The 20,192-nt window shown below is 47.6% G+C and overlaps 1 protein-coding gene across 1 annotated transcript in view; it reads left to right on the plus strand.

Moving 5' to 3' along the window:
• EHD4 (EH domain containing 4) overlaps window positions 1–20,192 on the plus strand; it is an 88,187-nt gene that overhangs the window by 63,409 nt on the left and 4,586 nt on the right. The window contains exons 4-5 of the mRNA XM_040226878.1: window positions 5,101–5,513; window positions 13,828–13,992. Coding sequence (XP_040082812.1) covers window positions 5,101–5,513; window positions 13,828–13,992 — 578 coding nt within the window. The remainder of the gene's footprint in view (window positions 1–5,100; window positions 5,514–13,827; window positions 13,993–20,192) is intronic.

Consider the following 20,192-nt stretch of genomic DNA (forward strand, 5'->3'; position numbering starts at 1 on the left):
TTTTGCCCCCACCAGGCACTGGGAATTGGAGGCAAGGATTTTTCAAATAACCAGATCATAACATTTTAGAGACCTTGGCTAACAAGATGATTCTAAATGCTTCACCCATATACTCCACAGCCCTGTGAAGAATATGGATACCATTATTAGCCCCATTTTACAGATGAGAAAATGAGACACAGAGATAAAGCAGCCTGCCCGGGTCACAAAATTAGTAAGTGACAGAGGTAGGATTAGAATCCCAGGCTGCCTGAGTCCAAAGCCCACACTTTTCATAATCTCTGACTTGTGCCACTGTGAGGAAGATGTGGTCCCTATGGTTAAAGAATTTATCTAATGAGAGAACCCTGTACATCCTTCAGGTTATAATCCACTGTGTAAAGTCATTTGATAGGAGAACGAGCAAAGGGCTCTGGGAGCCCAGAAGACGGAGGAAGGGATCAACAGTTATTGTTTAGTGGGCACAGTTGCAGTTTGGGAAGGTGAAAAAAGAGTTCTGGAGATGGATGGTTGTGATGGTTCACAATAATATAAATGCGCTTAATGCCACTGAACTGTACACTTAAAAATGGTAACATAACGATAACAAAAAGCGCATGTGAGGGAAAAATTGAGCAGACCAAATTCTCCCAGCTTTGACAATTCTTTGCTTTCTTCTGAGACACTTAGTGATTTTTTTTTTCACCTTTGATTGTGTTGCCTATTGTGACAAGCCATTCTTTTACACCTCTTAATGGCAAACAAAACACTTCTACCTACCCATCCTGCTTAATCCTTACCAAGCTTTCATCATGACTTTAAAACAAGAGTACAGACGTGCAGCTCTTCCTCCAGAGGTGAGTACTGGCTTCACTTTAGCACACTTAGATCTGGCAGCTCTGTTCCCAGTAACTTTTTATTTCACTGAAGCATTGGAACGAAGTGTTTTTTTAAAATAACTTTTAGGAACCCAAATTAAAGTTGAAACACACATGTTACCATAGAGGCCAACCAGTTAACCCAGGTGGCCCATGGAGGAAGAGAGACGTGTCTGCATGGCTGAATTTACACGGTGCTCGCATACAGAGGAGGTGACAGCTATTGGTGTGGCAAGTTTCTTTTGGCACTGGTTGTAAAAGTATCCATAGATTGGAAATATTCAAATGTGGGGATAGATTATTTACCAATCATGGTCCTTGGTAGCAAACCAAAGAAGCTGACTAACTTGAGCAGAAAAGGAGTTTTCAGAAAATCAGGCTGTTCACAGAATGGATAGGAAGACTGGAGAGCTGGGCTCAAAAACGAGGTTAGGAAGCCTCTATCACCGTCTAAATTCCGCCATCTCTGCCATAAATAAATTCTCATTTTCCCTGTGTCTTTGCATCATTCCCTTAAGATTCAACACCATCCTCTGATAGGAGAGGATTGCATGCATGCTAAGTCACCTTCAGTTCAGTCAGTTCAGTCGCTCAGTCGTGTCCAACTCTTTGCAACCCCATGAATTGCAGCACGCCAGGCCTCCCTGTCCACCACCAGCTCCCGGAGTTCACTCAGACCCACATCCATCGAGTCCGTGATGCCATCCAGCCATCTCATGCTTGGTCGTCCCCTTCTCCTCCTGCCCCCAATCCCTCCCAGCATCAGAGTCTTTTCCAATGAGTCAACTCTTCACATGAGGTGGCCAAAGTACTGGAGTTTCAGCTTTAGCATTATTCCCTCCAAAGAAATCCCAGGGCTGATCTGCTTCAGAATGGACTGGTTGGATCTCCTTGCAGTCCAAGGGACTCTCAAGAGTCTTCTCCAACACCACAGTTCAAAAGCATCAATTCTTTGGCGCTCAGCCTTCTTCACAGTCCAACTCTCACATCCATACATGACCGCTGGAAAAACCATAGCCTTGACTAGACGGACATTTGTTGGCAAAGTAATGTCTCTGCTTTTGAATATGCTATCTAGGTTGGTCATAACTTTTCTTCCGAGGAGTAAGCATCTTTTAATTTCATGGCTGCAGTCACCATCTGCAGTGATTTTGGAGCCCAAAATAATAAAGTCTGACACTGTGTCCACTGTTTCCCCATCTATTTCCCATGAAGTGATGGGACCAGATGCCATGATCTTTGTTTTCTGAATGTTGAGCTTTAAGCCAACTTTTTCACTCTCCTCTTTCACTTTCATCAAGAGGCTTTTTAGTTCCTCTTCACTTTCTGCCATAAGGGTGGTGTCATCTGCATATCTGAGGTTATTGATATTTCTCCCGGCAGTCTTCTCCCAGCTTGTGTTTCTCCAGCACAGCGTTTCTCATGATGTACTCTGCATAGAAGTTAAATAAGCAGGGTGGCAATATACAGCCTTGACGTACTCCTTTTCCTATTTCACCTTACTCGTGTCCAGCTCTTTGCGACCCCATGGACTGTAGCCCACCAGGCTCCTCTGTCCACGGGGATTCTCCAGGCAAGAATACTGGAGTGGGTTGCCGTGCCCTCCTCTAGGGGATCTTCTCTACCCAGGGATTGAGCCCGCGTCTCTTGCATCTCCTGCATTGGCAAGCGGGTTCTTTTATCACTAGCACCACCTGGGAAGCCCAGGAGATGATTGTCTGATTCGAAATCACCTATCTGTACCCCAGCCTGCTAACGAGTGGCACAAGAGACTGTCCACCACACCTTCAGCGTCTGTGGTCCCCAAGGAACCCATGCTAACCCCCATCCAACAGGAAGAGCAATCAGCAAAGTACAACTGGTATCCTCCCCAGTGTGCATGCCGGACACAGCCTTTTCTTCAATCTGTTTATGAACCTTCAGTTACCAAATGAGAGAGGCATTGGGTCAGAGAGACAAGTCCATCCTGCCTATTGGAAAAGTAAATCCACACACAGGGCCTTCAGTGGGTGGCTTCAAAACGTCATCCCAGCCCCCAGGGATCAGCGCCGTCTTTCATCCGCTGAGCATCTCCTACCCAGGATCTGGGCTTTCTGGTGCACAGGTCAGTCTCAAATGAAAGAACCCACATTACCTTAGGAGGTTTGCTCTGGCCTCACAGGGACAGAACCAAGTGAAATGTTAACTCAGAATCTTCATATCCTACACTATGACCTGTTCCATAGGTCTTTGCCTTTCCTCTGATCTAAACAGGCTGCTGACCGCAATGAAAAACTCTAGCCCACATTCTGGAAACTGCCTTTGGTCTCCTTCCCTCTGCCCCTCCCACCCCCCCACCCCCCGGGAATCAGGGAGTCCCTCAGTGAGACAGAAAGAGAAGTGAAAGGCCTGAGTTGGCAGCATATACACACATGCGCAGTGACACAAAGCCCTGCATCCAGGATCTGTGGTTTCCTCTGGGGAGGAGGTTGAGGACAGGGCTTGAGGAGGGGGTCATGGGGGGCTTCAGCACTTTCGTGAATGTTCTCTTTATTTAAATGTATCTCTTTATTTTTCAAGTTTTGGCTGTGCTGGGTCTTCATTGTGGCACATGGGCTTTCTCTAGCTGTGGCACATGAGATCTGTAGTTGCAGCTCGTGAGGTTCTCTAGTTGTGGCCCCTGGGCTTAATTGCCCTGTGGCGTGGAGGATCTTAGTTCCCCGACCAGGGATCGAACCCCCCTCCCTTGCATTAGAAGGCAGATTCCCAACCACTGGACTACCAGGGAAGTCCCTATTTAAATGTATCTGAATCCAGTTTGCTTGCCCAGTTACTCCTCTTACACCTGTTCTTCAATTCATGGAGACTTTAGTCCATGGACCCCCTTCATTTCTAATAGCTCATTCTCCTTTAGGCACTCATCTACTTTAGATGCTTCACTTCCTCCATCCCCAGAATCAGCCAACATCCGCAAACCCATGTAACCTGTTTGTATTCGAGCTGTAGTACATATCCATAGGTTATCGAGTGGTGCTTTGTTTTTTAACATTGTAAGTGAATCTTATCATGCTATACATGTGCTTTTGAAACGGATTTTTTGTGTGTGAGATTTGCCTGTGTTGACAAATGAAAATCTAGTTCACCCTTGCTGCTATGTGGTATTTTGTTATTTAAATAAACTACACTTCAATTTTTTTAAGTATTTGAAGCAAAGAAGGTCAAGTGAAAATTTTTTAAAGGTACAAGGTGGGCACGTCAACGTTCATCACATTATTCTCTAGACTGTTACATGTGTTTGGAAGTTTTCCAGATCTAAAAATAGAGGCAAGAGCGTGAAAAGTAGGGTCAGGAAATATCCTTTTTGGGTTCTGACTGCACTGCTTTGAGGCTTGATTCTAGAGCTAATCAGCCTTGAGAATAAAAATAAGCCCGGGAGACTGGCCCCTTCTGTTTGCTTCTCATGGGACTTGCCTCCCTGAGAAATGCTCAAAAGCCTTGACCACAAGCTAAGAGGAGTGTTGATTTGGGTGCGTGATTTGGAGTGTGTTGGTACACAGCCAAAGTAAAATAAACAGAATTGTCATGGGTCTGGTCATTTTTAGAAAGAAATTGGCAAGAGACCATTTCATGGAATGGCTGTGAAACACAATTTAAAAAATATTTACAGCATACTTAAGATATAAATAGTCCAAATGATAAATATAGGTCACAGTTTTGGCCAGGTCAGCCTCTGATCTCAACACTCTTAGAAATTTAGATAGATGGAAATTTCCCTTTTGCGGTGCTTCCTGTACACGCCACAAGACTTCGAGTAGCCACTAGGTTTCTTCCTTCTCCAGCTCTGCTACTTTCAGAAAAGTGAGACTTTGAGAAATTGAGAGCTTTTGAACCATGGCCTGTATTTTTTCAGGGCCATTACTCAATTTTGCCATTAAACCGAAAGACTGTACTAGGTGAAACAAGAGGCTCCTGGGGGCTAAAACAAATTACACATATGGAAGCAAGCATTGCCCAGTCAGAGTGACCACAGTATCCCCAGTACTGCCCACACAAGGACTCCCAGCATCCCCAGTGTTAACGCTATGCATCCAGCCCAGAGGGCCCCATTTGAAACACTTTTCATACCGTGAGTCCTCCCCTTCCTCCAGCTTGAAGGCAGGGCACTCTCCCTGGCAGCTGCCGCAGACCCGCGTGGTTCTGAGCCCCCTGCCGGCACGTTCCCTGCAGCGGTCTCCGCACTGACCTGCCCCTGCCCTCCCCACAGGCTATGACTTCTGTCTGGTCCTTCAGTGGTTCGCTGAGCGCGTGGACAGGATCATCCTGCTCTTCGACGCACACAAACTGGACATCTCGGATGAGTTCTCAGAGGCCATCAAGGCCTTCCGGGGCCAGGACGACAAGATCCGTGTGGTGCTGAATAAGGCCGACCAGGTAGACACGCAACAGCTGATGCGAGTCTATGGAGCCCTCATGTGGTCCCTGGGCAAGGTCATCAACACGCCTGAGGTGCTACGCGTCTACATCGGTTCCTTCTGGACGCAGCCCCTGCAGAACACTGACAACCGACGGCTCTTCGAGGCCGAGGCCCAGGACCTGTTCAGAGACATCCAGAGCCTTCCCCAGAAGGCGGCAGTGCGCAAACTCAACGACCTCATCAAGCGAGCGCGGCTGGCCAAGGTAAGCTGGAGACCCCCAGCCTCAGCCTGGGCAGGGACTCTTCCCACATGCACCTCTGTAAGGGAGACTAGGCGGATGTTCTACTCCAGGAGCCTCAGGGGGCAGGACAGGGAAGGCTTATGAAGCAAGCCCAACAATCAGCATCTTCCTTAGATTCTGGCTCCTACCTCTGTGATCTTGGGCAAATGACTCCTTTCCAAGCCTGACTCAACCTATGAAATGGAACTAGTAAGAGCACAGGGTGCTTGGGAGGGTTGTGTGGCCTGGCTTGCAGAGTGCTTGACGTAGCACCCGGGACTTGGGGAAAGGCATGCACTTACCGCCTGGACGCTGCTGCTCTGTTAGGGTGGCAGGAAGATAACCCACCGAGCCAGAGAGAGGTGGCGTGGGTGGGGCCAGTGGGGTGCCGAGGGACCAGCACTCGTCACCCTGTGCCTAAGGCATGGGGCCCTGTGTCACACGAGGGCACAGAGAGGCCACAGGAGGTTGGCTCAGCCCAGCCCACCAACTATGCCATTTCGGGAGGGGGTACACCATATCCCCATTCTGGGCTGTGGTTCCCACTCTCCAGCCTCACAGCTGAGCCTTTTAGCAGCCCCAGGAGTCTGTGCCTCCAGGTGGTGGGCAATGATCTAACCACCCTTGTGTTAACAGCATAGTCTATTTTGCTGTGCCTCTGAAGAGAGGGGAGCATGTGACTCCTCTAAGAAAAAGTACAGGAAAAAAAAAGTTCTTTAAAAGCTATATATACATTTCATAAAATGATAGTCCTCTAACACCACAAGTGCCTCCAGAGTTTATCTAGTCCCAATGATCATCAGAAGTGCCCAGGAGCTTTAAGCAATGTAAGTTCCCAAGCCCTGCCCCAGAGCCTCTGATTGGGGGTAGAGTGTGTGTGTGTGTGTGTCTGTCTGTCTGTCCGTCTGTCTGTGTATAAAGCTCCCCGAGTGATTCTGATGATCAGTCAAGTTTGGGAACCAGAGGTCTTTAGTGACAAAGGACTAAAGACAGCCCTCCTGGCTTCCAGTCTAGCCTTCTGCTTTGGCCTTGTCCCTTCTGCTAGAAGCAGTCCCGGGCCTGCCTCTCCAGATCCCTGGTCAGGAGGCCTCATTTTTCCTTCAGCTTCTGATGGCAGAGAACCTGCGTCTCCCCACTTCCTCTTGCTGCACCACAAAGTGGCTTCTGCTCTGGCCTGGGGGCCCACAGGCCAGCCGTCTAGAGTCGACCATTACTTTGCCTACTTCAGTCAACAGCACCCTAGGCCAGGGCTGGGCAGCCTAGTCAGATGAAGGAGGGGGCGCCAAACTCCCCTCTTCAGAATGGTGAGCTGTGAGTGCCCAGGTGTAGACACTGTGCTCTGAGAAGGGACCTGGCTGGGGCAGGGAGCAGGGAGGGCTCCACCGATGGTGACCGACGTGCAGGTGACCAGCCGTCCAGCCCCTCCTCACCGCCTGCATGCCCGTGTGCTCAGGGCAGCATCCCATCATCCCTGGATCTGCTCTTTCCTCTTGCTCCCCCTAAGGCTTTTCCACACCCTCCACCCATGTGGTTCCGCTGGTCTGCAGTCACCTGGGCTCCTGAGTCGTAGCTCTTTATCTTTTCTTCTTGTACAGGCTGCTTCCTTCCCGGAACAGCCACTTTTGTTCCAGTTCTGCAAGGCTTGTAAATCCACTAATTTGCAGCTCTCCTGAGATGATTTCCCTCCCTGGCTCAGTGGCAGGAAGTCTGTTTTTGCCGAGTTAGTGACCCCCTGGTATGTGGTCTTTCTCTTCTCTGGCTGATATAACTGAACTTCACCTTCAGGGTACGTAATACGCAAAATGATTATATAACCAAGGCTGATAAATGACGCCATAGCCTTTGCAGATTTCAAGATCTTTTAACTATTTTTTAATATCCATGGATTTTTTTTGTTTAAATTTACGAGGCATCGCTGAGGGCCTGGTAACTCAAGATGCAGCTATGTTTGATCATATAAATAAATAAAAGGCAAAAGGGTCACTGGGGGTGCCAAGCGTATGGGATTTTGCTGCCATCCTGGCACCTTGGGCCCTGTGAAGGGGCTGGCGTGGCCTGGGTTTAGAGGCACAGAATGCTGCTGTGTGTACTGACACGGGAATAATGAAAGCCCTTGTATAGAGGCAGGGGGTGGGGCAGGGGGCAGTCAAATTGCTGAGCTTACTTCTAGGAAAAAAGCTGGTCTTCTTTTTTTTCTTCTTCCTAAGAATAGTATCTGGCTTGTTCCTTTTCATAAAGGAAAATGTTTGAAGTACGGATGTTTCCAGGCTGAGCTGTGCCAGTGTGTTCCTGGGGCGGCACAAGGCTGGCAGGGGGGCAGGAAACAGTCTCAGGCAGCGAAGAAGCTGAACTCAGCACAATAGCCTTGACCACTAACCAGTGCCATCCACTTCCTACACCGTTTGCAGTTTTATGTTCCATTTGTGAACTTGTTGCTGAAATGGACAAGAGGTCACCTGAGCTTTGCTCTTTGAAGTGTTCCTATTTCATAAAAATGCTCTTGGGTTTTGATATATTCATCTTGCTTTCTCCTGATCCAGTTTTCCTTTGGCAGGCCAACCTTGACTGAGGGTCTATAATGTTCTACAAGCCCCACGATTTGCATTGCATATGTTATTTTATCTGATCCTGCCCACAGTATGCAAAGTTGGACATTCATTTCTCATACAAGGGAAATGAAGCTCAGAAAGGTGACCTTACTTACCCAGAACTTCCCAGCCTGAAGTTATAGATTCAAACCAGGGCCTGACCCCCTGGTCTGGAAAGCATTCACCTGAAATGCAGCGTGGACAGCATCTGTTGGTCTTTACTATGCCCTTGCTTTCTGCATTAATCTGTCATTCTGATTATTCTATAATATTCTCCATCCACATAAACCCTACAAAGTTTAGAAGTTTGTCAAGCTGTGATTTTGAAAGTATGCAAAGGATAAGATTCCAGATATCACCTGGCAGGTGTCTGATCTGCGCTGGTATGTTGTTTAGTTGCTAAGTTGTATCTGACTCTTTCGTGACCCCATGGACTGTAGCCTGCCAGTTCCCTCTGTCCATGGGCTTTCCAAGGAAGAATACTGGAGTGGGTTGCCATTTCCTTCTCCAGGGGATCTTCTCAGGGATTGAACCTGCATCTCCTGCATTACAGGCAGATTCTTTACCACTGAGCCACCAGGGAAGCTCTGAGTTGTTGGGTGGAGTGTGTCTATTTATAGACCACCATAATTAGGTAGAATCTGTGGCCCATCCAGAAATAAAAGCCAGAAATGGCATTGTTAATGTCCTGCTGAGTTCTGCAGTAATCAAAGTATCATAACTATGACATTTCCCATAATATGAAAAATGGCACTCTTACTAAAGATCTCTTGAAACTTAATGATTTCCCTACTTTTTTTCCCCAGCCCTTTATTTAAAGGAACAGGAAATCTTTAGAGTGAGTTTTTGGGTTAGCCTCAAAGAGTATATATCTTATGATATCAGTAGACATCTTTCTTTGAAGACTGTTCATAATCTCAGATGCCAGTCAAGTTTCATTTCATGATTTTTTAGAGTAATCTGTTTGGGGAAAGCCCCCACCAAAGGTTTAGAAAATAAGAGTTTACTTTTATTCAGTATCATTAAAATAGCGAAGGTAAAATTCAGGGACTTTCCTGGTGATCCAGTAGTTAAGACTGCCTTCCAATGGAGGGGGTGCAGATTCGATCCCTGGCTGGGGAGGTAAGATCCCACATGCCTGGCAACCAAAAACCAAAGCATAAAAGAGAAGCAATATCATAACAAATTCAATAAAGACTTGAAAAAATTGGTCAACGTAAAATAAAACATTTTTTTAATGAAATAAGATTCAAACTCTAAATCATAGTAGTTTGTGGGATAAATGCACAAAGGTAAAAAGCAAGGCAAGTTTGCTCTAGGACCCCACCTTTTATAAATACACTGCTCATGAATAGGAAAGGTTCCCACCCACTTGGAGATCTTTGTTCGGTTAAAAAATGAGTCAACATTTGAGGAAGGAACAAACTAAAAGTGAGAAAGGAAAGGAGAGGTCAGTGGTTTGGGGCATTTAGTATAGTTCTGTGGAATTTAGTTTCGTCTTCAAAGTGTGTTCTCCTCTTCATCATATGTGGCTTGGAGGACCGAGCTTTCCAGTCTGTCTGTACCGCCCATTCCTTCTGGGGGAGAAATTAGACATTTGGAAATTCGCCACATGGACCCAAGCTAAATTATGTAAGAATCATTCTACAAGGGCTGGTAGCTGTCCCTTTGATGCTTAGTCTTCCAGGCGGTGTTTAAAAATAGCTCAGTCAGCAGCCTTAGGCTACAAAGCGGGTGTGTCAGTAGCTTGAGTCCGCATACACGGGGGGAGCTATCTCTTTGAAGGCTGACTCCGATGACTGGGTGGGCCCCTCGCATCCCCTTTAAGGCTCTTCAGAATCACATCCGCTGTTGGTCCCGGCTTTGATTTCAACAGAATAAGGAACCCAAGTGGGAGCCAGTCAGCTGCATCTTGAAGCCTCACACTTACTACCTCGTGGGTTCATCGTCTGGGTCTTCAGTTTATGAACTGAAGTTTTTATGTCATAATAAATCCACTTTTAAAATGCACTGATCCCCAGAGGGTAAATGTTCTGCGCAGGTTTCCAGCTGGGCTTGCAAAGGTGCAGATCTCTATCAGATCATATTAAACCTGGGCAACCCTGAAGTTTTCCATGCAGAACCATGTTTCCCACCCTGACTGGCTCCACATCGCTCGCCAGTATCCAGATTCCATAGGCCTTTCCATTGCTACTGTCCATGCGTGTTGCAAGCTTCCCACACTCACTGCTGCGATTGCCCTCCAAGCCCACGGTAGATATAGCCAGTATCTCTCTGCATCGGATATACAAACACTTGTCACTGAACATAGTTCATGAGATTGTGGCAGAGTATAGATGTGAACTATAAATCCATGTTCATTTAATCCATCTTTCTCTGCTCATTATTAGCCCAGAAAAAAAAAAAAAAACACATTTTAAGCCATTTGGCGTACCCTTGGTTATGAGTAGGGACTTTTCCAGTTTTATACAAGGGAAAGAGTGAATTGGACAAGATAGAAATGTTCAGAAGTTCAACAGGGCTCAGTGCCATTTGCTTGTGAATGAAGAACTTGGAACCCAGATTAATCATGTTACTATTTAAATGTGAGAGTTTATTCATTGTTCAGTAAGGACTAATCAGCCACAAGCTGCCTCTGGTGTTACTACCCCTCCAGCTACAAGTGTCTCCAGCTACAAGTGTCTGGTCATTGGTCAATTAACATTTTTACTCCTCTCTCTAGTGGACAAAGTGCTTTCAAATACGTGTTCTCTCTTGATTCTCATAACCACGAACCTGTGAGGTAAGGGTTGTCAGCTCCAGTTTGTGGGTGAGCGAGCTGATGCCAGGGAGGGGACAGCTCACCCAGAGTTGTCCAGTGAGCGAGTGGGCAGCCGTAGCAGGGCCTGACCCAGCCTCCCAAAACGAGGTCCCATCCTGCCCACCTCTGCTTTATCCTGTTCCTCTTCCTCTTGATTAATTTTCTCTGATTATAAACAACAAAGAGTCAGACTATCTCTACCTCCTTCTGAGGACCCTTGCCAGGTCTGGCCCTCGGCCCTCCGTTATTTGGGGACACACCTTTGGATGCATTAGGGCAGGAGGGAGCTTTTCAAGTTGAGTGGGGATTTCAGCCACCCTGGCTGCCGCTTGTTTACGATGGGCTCTTAGAAACTCACAAGACTCAGTCCTCCTAGAAGACTGCAGTTTTTACTCACATCATGTGCCATAATGCATCCATTTCTTTGAGTCTGGGGAGAGAAGAGTACGTGATCTTTCCAAAGCTTCCCTGTGAGTTAGGAACAGTCAGAAGCCAAACCTCAAAGTTGTTCCATTGGACACAGTTCAGTGTGAATTCCAGATTTCAGCAGCATCAGTACAATTTTTCATTCACACCCACAAAAAGTAATTAACAAAAGTTGATTCTGTAAAGTAGGGAATGAGGCAGGTGAATGCAAGTGCCAGCTTGGCATCTCCTAACTAGCTGTATGACCTTGGGTCATATGAATTCCCTGTAACCAGGAATTCAGTCAGTTTAAAGGAACCCCTTCTAGATTTAATACTCTGTGATTCTAAGGACTGTAATTTACCTCATAACATGATGATCTTCTTAAAGGCAGGGCCCATGCATCGAGTCTGACCCCGGGTTATTGTCTTAGGACGCCCAGGGAAAGGCAGGAGGGGGCGACCATGCAGAGGCAGGACAACAGGAGACTTCCCCAGAACAGGCCAGTAGAGCTTCCTGGAAGTGGAGGTTGAGGCTGAGAGCAGCGTGTAGCACAAGCAGGTCACCTGCGGGTCAAGACTCAGGTAATGCCAGACAGGTGGGAGGAGGCGGGCCCTGAGGCCTGGCGTCCAAGGGTGGCCCATTATCCAGCAGCCTAGTCATCAGCAGTGAGCACCGCGAGGGCAGGGATGGGGAGCAGGTGGAGGGGCGGGGAGAGCTGTGGGCATATCGCCTGCAGCCCAGCCCAGGGCACACAGGCCCCTGGGGATCAGGCGGTGTTCAAGAACAAGGTGCCATTCCCACAGACTGGATGGAGAGTCAGCCTTCCCTGGACAGGGCCCTGGCAGCTGCCCCAGATGTGGGCTCTGGGAAGGGGCCTTGGAAAGATGCCCTTGTGGGTAGGAGGCTAAGCCGGTGGGGGTACTTGCTCCTTCAGCTGGGAGGAACCTCCAAAGCAGGGCAGGTGGAGAGAGGGGTCCACAGGTCCAGAGGTTCCAGGAGGGCCAAGGCCAAGGAAATAATGCAAGGACAGCTGGTGACAGTTAATTCTTCCCAGTGGAATGTGACAACCCCTCCAAGTCATTTGGAGCTACACATGGCCCTCCCCCGCCCCATCCAAACCAATCCAGGTAACTAATCCAGCCAAGGAAATTACCTGTCTTACAAGTTTTAATACTTATTCATCATATCTTCAGGAATGCAGTTAAAGCCCATCATTCTAAATAAAAGGATTCCCAAACCTTGGATTTCTCTAGTTATCTTGAAGAACTGTGCAAATATTTTAAGTTGTTTTAATTTGAAAAGTAAGTTTACCAGTAACAGGAAGGTTTAAAAGCATCTCTCCCAATCTATTGTTGCTGTTGTTGTTCAGTTTCTAAGTTGTGTCCAACTCTTTATGACCCCATGGACTACAGCACATCAGGTTTCCCTGTCTTCCACTGTCTCCCAGCATTTGTTCAGATTCATGTCCATTGAGCTGGTGATGCTATCCAACCATCTGTCCCAGTCATACTTGCAGAAATAGCCAGGCAGCACAGGGTGTGCTTATGTTAAAATGACCTTCATACAGGAGGAGAAGTTAGCATTGTCTGGTCCAAGCATGTCAGTATTTGCACTGTGCGCTTACTCCAGTGTTCAGATCTTAGCAAAATGTGTTTGGCTGTGCCTGGTGTATATCCATACACAGAGGCCCTCAACTGAGTCATGGAATGTATCTGCTTACCCCCTCTATTCAATTTCCATTCTTCCACAAGATTATAGTAGGCATCTGTTTTCTTTAATAGAATTTTCCATAGCTACATAGTCATTTTCTTTTTGTAATCACTGCCTTCTCATCTTTTCTTATTTATTTTCTTGGCTTCTAAATTACTCTGTAGAATTCTAGATATACAAAGAGAACCTTTGTTATGAGCGTTTCTTAACATCCTAAATTTGGAAATCAGTAGAAGGGTGGAGATTTTAGGGAAGGAGGTGACACAGGCCAAGCAGAGCCCTCCCATCGGAATTCATCACTCTTCGGGTAACAGTGCCAGGCCGGCTAACCCTAAGTAACCAAGGTTTCTGGGGCTTCCCCCTCATGTACCAGGTCTCCCTCTCCCACAGGGCACTTCTGTTTTCCGGCCTGGTCTTAGGCAGCTGGTCTTGTGCAGAAATGACCTCACTGATCTTGAGATCTAAACTGTCTAAAGGGAAGTTATGGGAGTCCTCATCTCCCTGTTCACTGGGCACAGATTTCCATGCCCATCAGCCTCAGCTTCATTTCCTGGTGCTCCTGTATACCAGCCCTGGTGAACCTTTCTCTTAGGTCTTCTTAGGTTAGTCACCAGAACCAGGCTCTTTCCCACCCAGCACCCCCATCCCTTTCCACCAGGTTCTCACCCTCCTCTGGTCCCAAGGACCATGGCCCTTGGGGTGCCTGTTACGTGTTACGGTGCATGAAGATGCTATCTTGTTTGCATCTCTGTTCTAAATGGCACGTCCTCACTGACATATACCCCTTTAGGTACATGCCTACATCATCAGCTTTCTGAAGAAAGAGATGCCAAGTATGTTTGGAAAAGAGAACAAGAAGAGAGAACTTATCAGCAGGTTGCCAGAAATCTACATTCAGCTGCAGCGAGAATACCACATCTCTGCAGGGGACTTCCCCAAGGTCAAGGCCATGCAGGTATGGAGGCCCATCACAGCACCACCAGTGGGGTTGGAGGGGCACTGCCACCTGGTCCCGCTGGTTGCTGGGTACACATGTGGGTTTCATGGTTTAGAATGGAGAACACAGTGTTTTCGTTTTCCTAGTAATCCATGATTATAGGCCCCTGTGAATAAAGTGGAAATTGCCTGCCTCCTGAAACATTTAAACAAAAAGGGGGAAACATTTCAAGAAGTAAATTAAGCTTGCCTGAAAAAATCCTCTGAAAAGCTTCCTTAGGCTGTGTTCAAGGTTGTTTTAACCTGAGGTGATACCTGTTTTATTAGAATCCCAGAGCCTTTAGGGAATTAGAGCTGAGAGTGACCTTGGAGGTCAGTTTCAGGGGGCCTTCTCAAACCGGCCCTCCCCAGCACTGCCCCACGTGCTTATGTGCTTGGCCAGTGTTGCCACTGCAGGCTCAGGAGCCCGGTGAGAAGCCATGACGGGCTGTGGCCGTGGCTGGAGTCCACTGGGGACAGCGAGCTGTGCTCACTGGAGGTTTCCCTGAAAGGTCAGCTGCAGCCTTTGTCCTAATTTCAGAGTCTCACTGTGTTGTGTCTGGGCAGGCCCAGAGGACTCCGAGCGGATGCTACCACCCTGGCCTGACCAACATGTCCACCTTCCGGCAGTGGTGTTAGGCAACCTCTGATTTCAACACTGACCTTATCCTCCTCCCCAGTGAGGCCGCCCCATCTGGCTCCTCAGAGAGCCGGACCATCTCCTTGTCCAGTACAAGGACCCATCTGCACTGGAGGCCACAGTCCTTTCTGGAAAGCAGGCAACACAGTTCAGATTCCTGCAGCCACCAGCCAGTAGTAACTGGAACAAGTGAGGCAGGCTGGCCAAGCGAAAGGAAACCGGGCCACCCACCTCTTATTCTCTCACATTTGGTGGAAATGCGGGTTCTGAGGAATATGTCTCTACTGAGAGGAAGAGAATTCTCCAAGTGTGATGAGAATCTGTGGGGCCCACGGCAGGAACAGACTGGGGAATACCTACTCCCTCCTCAGTGGGGAGGCCCTGTCCTCCCGGTGGTCACTGCTCTATGAGAATGCAGACCTGGGTGGTTCATGAGAAGCTGGAGATCTGGATTTGTGTGTAAAGTCCCCTGGTTTTCAGATTTTGGCTCTGAATTTCAAAGAACACTACCTGAGCCAAAGAGAGTTTACAGCACACTGGCCATACCCTGGAGACTCTGGGCCTGTGAGCCTCGGGCCAGCCTGCAGGGAGGAGGGGGGATGGGAGGAGGAAGAATCAGTAGTGGAGGCAAGATCAGGCCTCAGGAGGGGCAGTGTCAATCCTGAGGGCTTTGTTAATGTTAGCTCTCTCTATATAAAGTGCATGCTAAATTTGGAGTGGGTTACACTTACTGTTGCAATACCTTGGGTCAAGGTGAGTGCATCTGGTAGATAAGATCTGGTCAAAATGGTTTAGTCAGCTTAAAAAATATATATATATATATATATATATATTTTTTTTTTTTTTAAGTGAAATTGATACTCCTGTACTGAGACGATGGATTGGATTTTTTTTTTTTTTTTCTCGTCACAAGATGGCTAATGTGAGGGTTCCTGGGGCCTCTTCCTGAGTAGGTTCTGCTTTAACGGGGTTATGCCCTGCACCCCATGACCAAACTGAAGGACAACTGTTCCCTTGAATCCTTCAGCTATTTTGGAAGGGAAGTAGGTTTCTTGACTAAAGTGGTAGCTGTGCGCACAGTGGCCTAATGAGGCATCCGCGTTTCCTCTCCTGAGGCTCCTGCGATGCCCCACCCACAGAGCGCTGCTCCCGAGCCCTGAAGTCCTCCTGACAGGGCCCCCTGCCTGTCCCCGGGGAACTTCCGTACAGAGCGAGTGAACTCTACAGCCAGAGCTGCTCCTGAGCATGCTCGCCTGGGCCTGGCCAGTCAGAGGGCCCCCACGCCTCTCTGAGCTGGTCACCAGGGGCAGTCCCTCACCTCAGCCACCGCCCATGTAGCTGGGTGATATAGGAAGGACCTGAACCTTCCCTGAGCTGTGGTCAGGCCCCACTCCAGGCGCTTTAGCACCATCACTGGACACCTGGGTGCCCCGTCACCTGTGTTCTTTTATTCATTCATCTAAGAAAAGTAACTAAGTCTGCTGTGGCCAATCACTGTTCTAGGGTCTTGGAATAAACCAGTGAGTAAACAGCAAAAAAAAAAAATCCTTGTCCCCCCTACAGAGGTCCAGTCTGGGTTACAGTCTATGCTGCTGTGGCTGTGACTGGCAGTGACATTTTGGCAGCAAAGCCCTTTGTTGGGCAATATGCTCCTTGTTACAATATACGTGTCATTGAGCTCTGGTATAATTAATTTATTCAGTGTCTTATTTAGTGCCTCCCATAGAAGGCTATTACTCCATGAAGCCAGTGACCCATGTCCTTTTCTTGGCCATATCCCCAGCTCCTGGGATGTCGCAGGCACTCAGTGAATATGTGTTGAGTGAGTTAATAAGTTAGTGTATGTTTGTTTATATTGTAGCAAGCTCTAGGGTAGTGAGTTTCTCAGACCCTGATCTAGACCTGACTCTCACAAGGCTTATAAACCAGTGGTTTCTGGAACAAACTCCTGGAAGGTGGCCAAGGATTCTTCATTGGAAAGCCAGCCAGGCCTTGATCGCATCACCCCAGTCCTTCAGGGAATCCCCAAGGAACAAGGCAGGCCTGAAGCCCCAAGGGCATGCTTACTACACAAGCTAGTTTGCTGTCAGCCAGGAAGCTCTGAGGGTCTGGGTGTGGGTCAGGGCCTCTGAGCATCTATCTTTCCAGTCACAGACAGTCAGCCTTCCCATGTATGGGACAGTGCAGGGGCAGAAAGTTAGAGATGATTATGGTTTTGGCACATCCCAGGGTCTCGCAGAGAGCTCACCGGGGCCAGCTTTAAGTCTCTGCTCTCCCTGTGCTCTCCTGGACCAAGCTAGACAGGGTGATTCTTCTCTGAAGCCAAGAGCCAATTGTATTTTGCAGGCTTTTGCCTGGTGGCGGGGGAGGCCAGTGACCTGCAGTGCATTGCCTGCCTGGGGGGGGATCTGGTTTGCTGCACCAGCATGTCCACCCATGCTGCAGAATGAAGGGAGCAGTGGCAAGGCCACCGTGATGGGCGGCACAGTTATCCTTGCAGAACAGGGCCTCACAGCTGATGTTGTTTAGCTGCCAGGTTGTGTCCCACTCCTTGGAGAACTGGGCCCCCACAGCTGATGAGTTGGCGGCATTTCAACAGCAGAGGGCAGCAGAGCCATCCCTATCCACCCCAACTCTCCCAGGGGTTTCCACAATGCTTCTGGTACATGCTGGAAGTGGGTGGGCAGGGGAGAGCCCAGTGAAAGCTGGGCTGGGACTGATCTTTGTCTCTTGGGAGGGAGTTCCAGGATCCCAGGCTTGGTGGCTTGGATGGATACAGTTGTTGATGGGTAAATCTTTATAAATTCCCCAGTGTATGTTCATCCCAATAACAAGTCTTGGAGCTACCCTGGGGAGGGGAGGGATGGCGTGGTTTAACTTGGACCCCACCCCATCCCTGGCCAGGACTGAGCAGGCAGGTACCGCGCACACAGGAGCATAGAACTTACTTCCTGTGTGCCCTCCAGGGCAGGAATGGCTGCTGCTGCTGCTTCCTGTCCACCTTTGCAAATATGTGGCTATTTCCTCTGACATGTTTTCCAGAGATTTGCAGTCTGAATCCATGTCCCCTGCAGGGGAGTGGAAAGTTTGGGCGGGCACCACCCTCGTTAGTTCACTTGGCCAGACACAGAGGCTCTGTGTGCGCCCAGAGCTCAGGCTCATTCATGAGGAAATAGGGTAGGTGTTCGTGCACTCAGGGGAATCCAGACTTGTTTACCCCAGCAGCACTGGGATTTTTGTGTAGGCTGCCTGCTTTCTCTTCTCAGTCCCCTTGGCTGACCAACCGAGATGCCCGTAGCAGGAGCCCAAAGTGTTGGCAGCATCATTTGCTGCTGATGTTAGGGTGACATGCAGGTGACCGTGGTCTGTCAGTGAGGATGGAGGACATGAAAGCTGGAACATAACTTAGAAACTAGACCTGTGCTGACCCACTGCTCTGAGCTGAGTGCAGGCCGCTGGCCTGGTGTCAGCCCAGCCCAGCCTGCTCTGACAGCCACAGAGCGTGCTGCTGAGAAGAGTGTTGGAGGCTCCTCTCCTGAGATCTGCCAGCTCTGTCCTCTCCACCATCTGAAGCTCAGGACACCACTTTTGAATAACAGCACAGAATGTCTGCCCTGCCAACATACCCTTGAGACCCCAATTTTGACTCTCCACTGAAAACAACCTAAATGTCCAGCTACGTGGGGCAGGGTAAAGGAGGAAGGACCCAGCTATACAGTTCATTACCATGTTGCTATTAAGAATAAGGTTGTTTATTTTATATATAGTGGTATTATTCCCATTCTTCGAATTTATCCCTCTCCCCTCTTCCCCCTTGGTAACCATAAGTTTGTTTTCTATATCTTGAGTGTGTTTCTGTTTTGCAAATAAGTTCACTTGTATTATTTTTTGGATTTCACATATAAGTGATATATGATATTTATATTTCTTTTAGTTCATTTAGTATGATAATTTCTAGGTCCATCCTTGTTGCCACTAATAGCAATATTTCATTCTTTTTTGTGGCTGAGTAATAAGTTTTTGCTATAGAGCACAGGGAACTACATTCAATATCTTATAACAACCTATAATGGAAAAGAATCGGAAAAAGGTTATGTATATATAAAACCGAATCACTTTTTTGGACACTAACACAATATTGTAAGTCAACCATAGTTCAGTTTTAAAAATTAAATCAGATAAAATTTAAAATTTTTAAAAAGGTTGTGTAAAATTGATATCATAAAAAGCTATGATCATTATTTCTTTAAACTGCAGGTTGTTAAATGGTTTTGTCTTATTTCAACTAAAGAATGTGTGTGTGTGTGTTTATTAAAATGGCTATAAATGTATCCCCCCCAAAATGTTAGCAAAGGTGATTGCTGGGTGATGGTATTATAAGTGATTTAAGATATTTTTTGCTTACTAGTTTTTCCCCAGTTATTTACAATGAAAGTGTGGTATTTATGGTGACACAGAGTTGCATTTTTTTTCTAACTGCCTGTCCCATGACTTCTGTCCAGAACAGTCGGGTCCGAGGGGTATGTATGTGAAAGCTCTTGCCCTTGGGAGTCTCCCTGCCTCATGTCCAGAAAACCACACCCCTGGATGGCCCCTCCCTGGCCCTCTGGGATTGTCCAAACAGAAATATTTCACATAGAGCCCAAATAAAAACCACCATGTCTGGAATTCTTTGCATTTATTTGGCAGAACTGCTGTAGAAGACATTTTCACTAGATTTTTCAGGCCCCTTTTAAAAATCCCCTGAGTGACTCTCACAGTTCAGGACCAGAAAGGATTTATCTCTTGTGATAACCAGGTGGTTTTTCCCCGCCACCGACAGCAAAGGGGTATGATCCCTGGGCCCCAGCCAGGGCAGCTGAGGAACATAGCCTTTCACAGCCTTCATTGTCTGAGGCGATGGTTCCTTCCCTCTTTCTCTCAGTTTCTTGTCTTTTCCCTTTGTTAATGACTTTATTCTATTTTATGTTATCATTGTTTCACTGTAAACTAAGTCAAGCCCTTTTTGAAATATGAGTTCCCTGAAGGCAGAGACTGTGGCTTTTCATATTTACATTCCTGAACAGGGCCTGGCATATAACAAATGGTCAGTAAATGTTGGATTAGATGGATGAATGGATGGATGGATGGATGAAAGGAAGGTGAGTAACCAAGGAAAACCAAAGCAGGAAGGACTATTTCTACAAAGCCATTCATAGAACCTCTGTGGCATCTATAGTCGGTTCCCATCCTAGCCAGGTAATTGCCACATCCCCTAGGGTCCTCTCCAGATGCTGTGCTCTATCTGCTCCACCCAGCTCTCCTGGGAGATGGAGCTGAGACTAACCCTAATCCCACTAATACCTTTCAGCTCTGTTGGCTGCATTTGTACTTGCCCTTCCCATCCCTGGTGGCTCAGATGGTAAAGAACCTACCTGCAATGCAGGAGACCTGGGTTCAATCCCTGGGTCAGGAAGATCCCCTGGAGAAGGGAATGGCAACCCACTCCAATATTCTTGCCTGAAGAATTTCATGGATAGAGGATCCTGGCAGGCTATACA

Source organism: Oryx dammah, unplaced genomic scaffold (genome assembly GCF_014754425.2).
Source record: "Oryx dammah isolate SB20612 unplaced genomic scaffold, SCBI_Odam_1.1 HiC_scaffold_26, whole genome shotgun sequence".
In the NCBI taxonomy this organism is placed as follows: Eukaryota; Metazoa; Chordata; class Mammalia; order Artiodactyla; family Bovidae; genus Oryx; species Oryx dammah.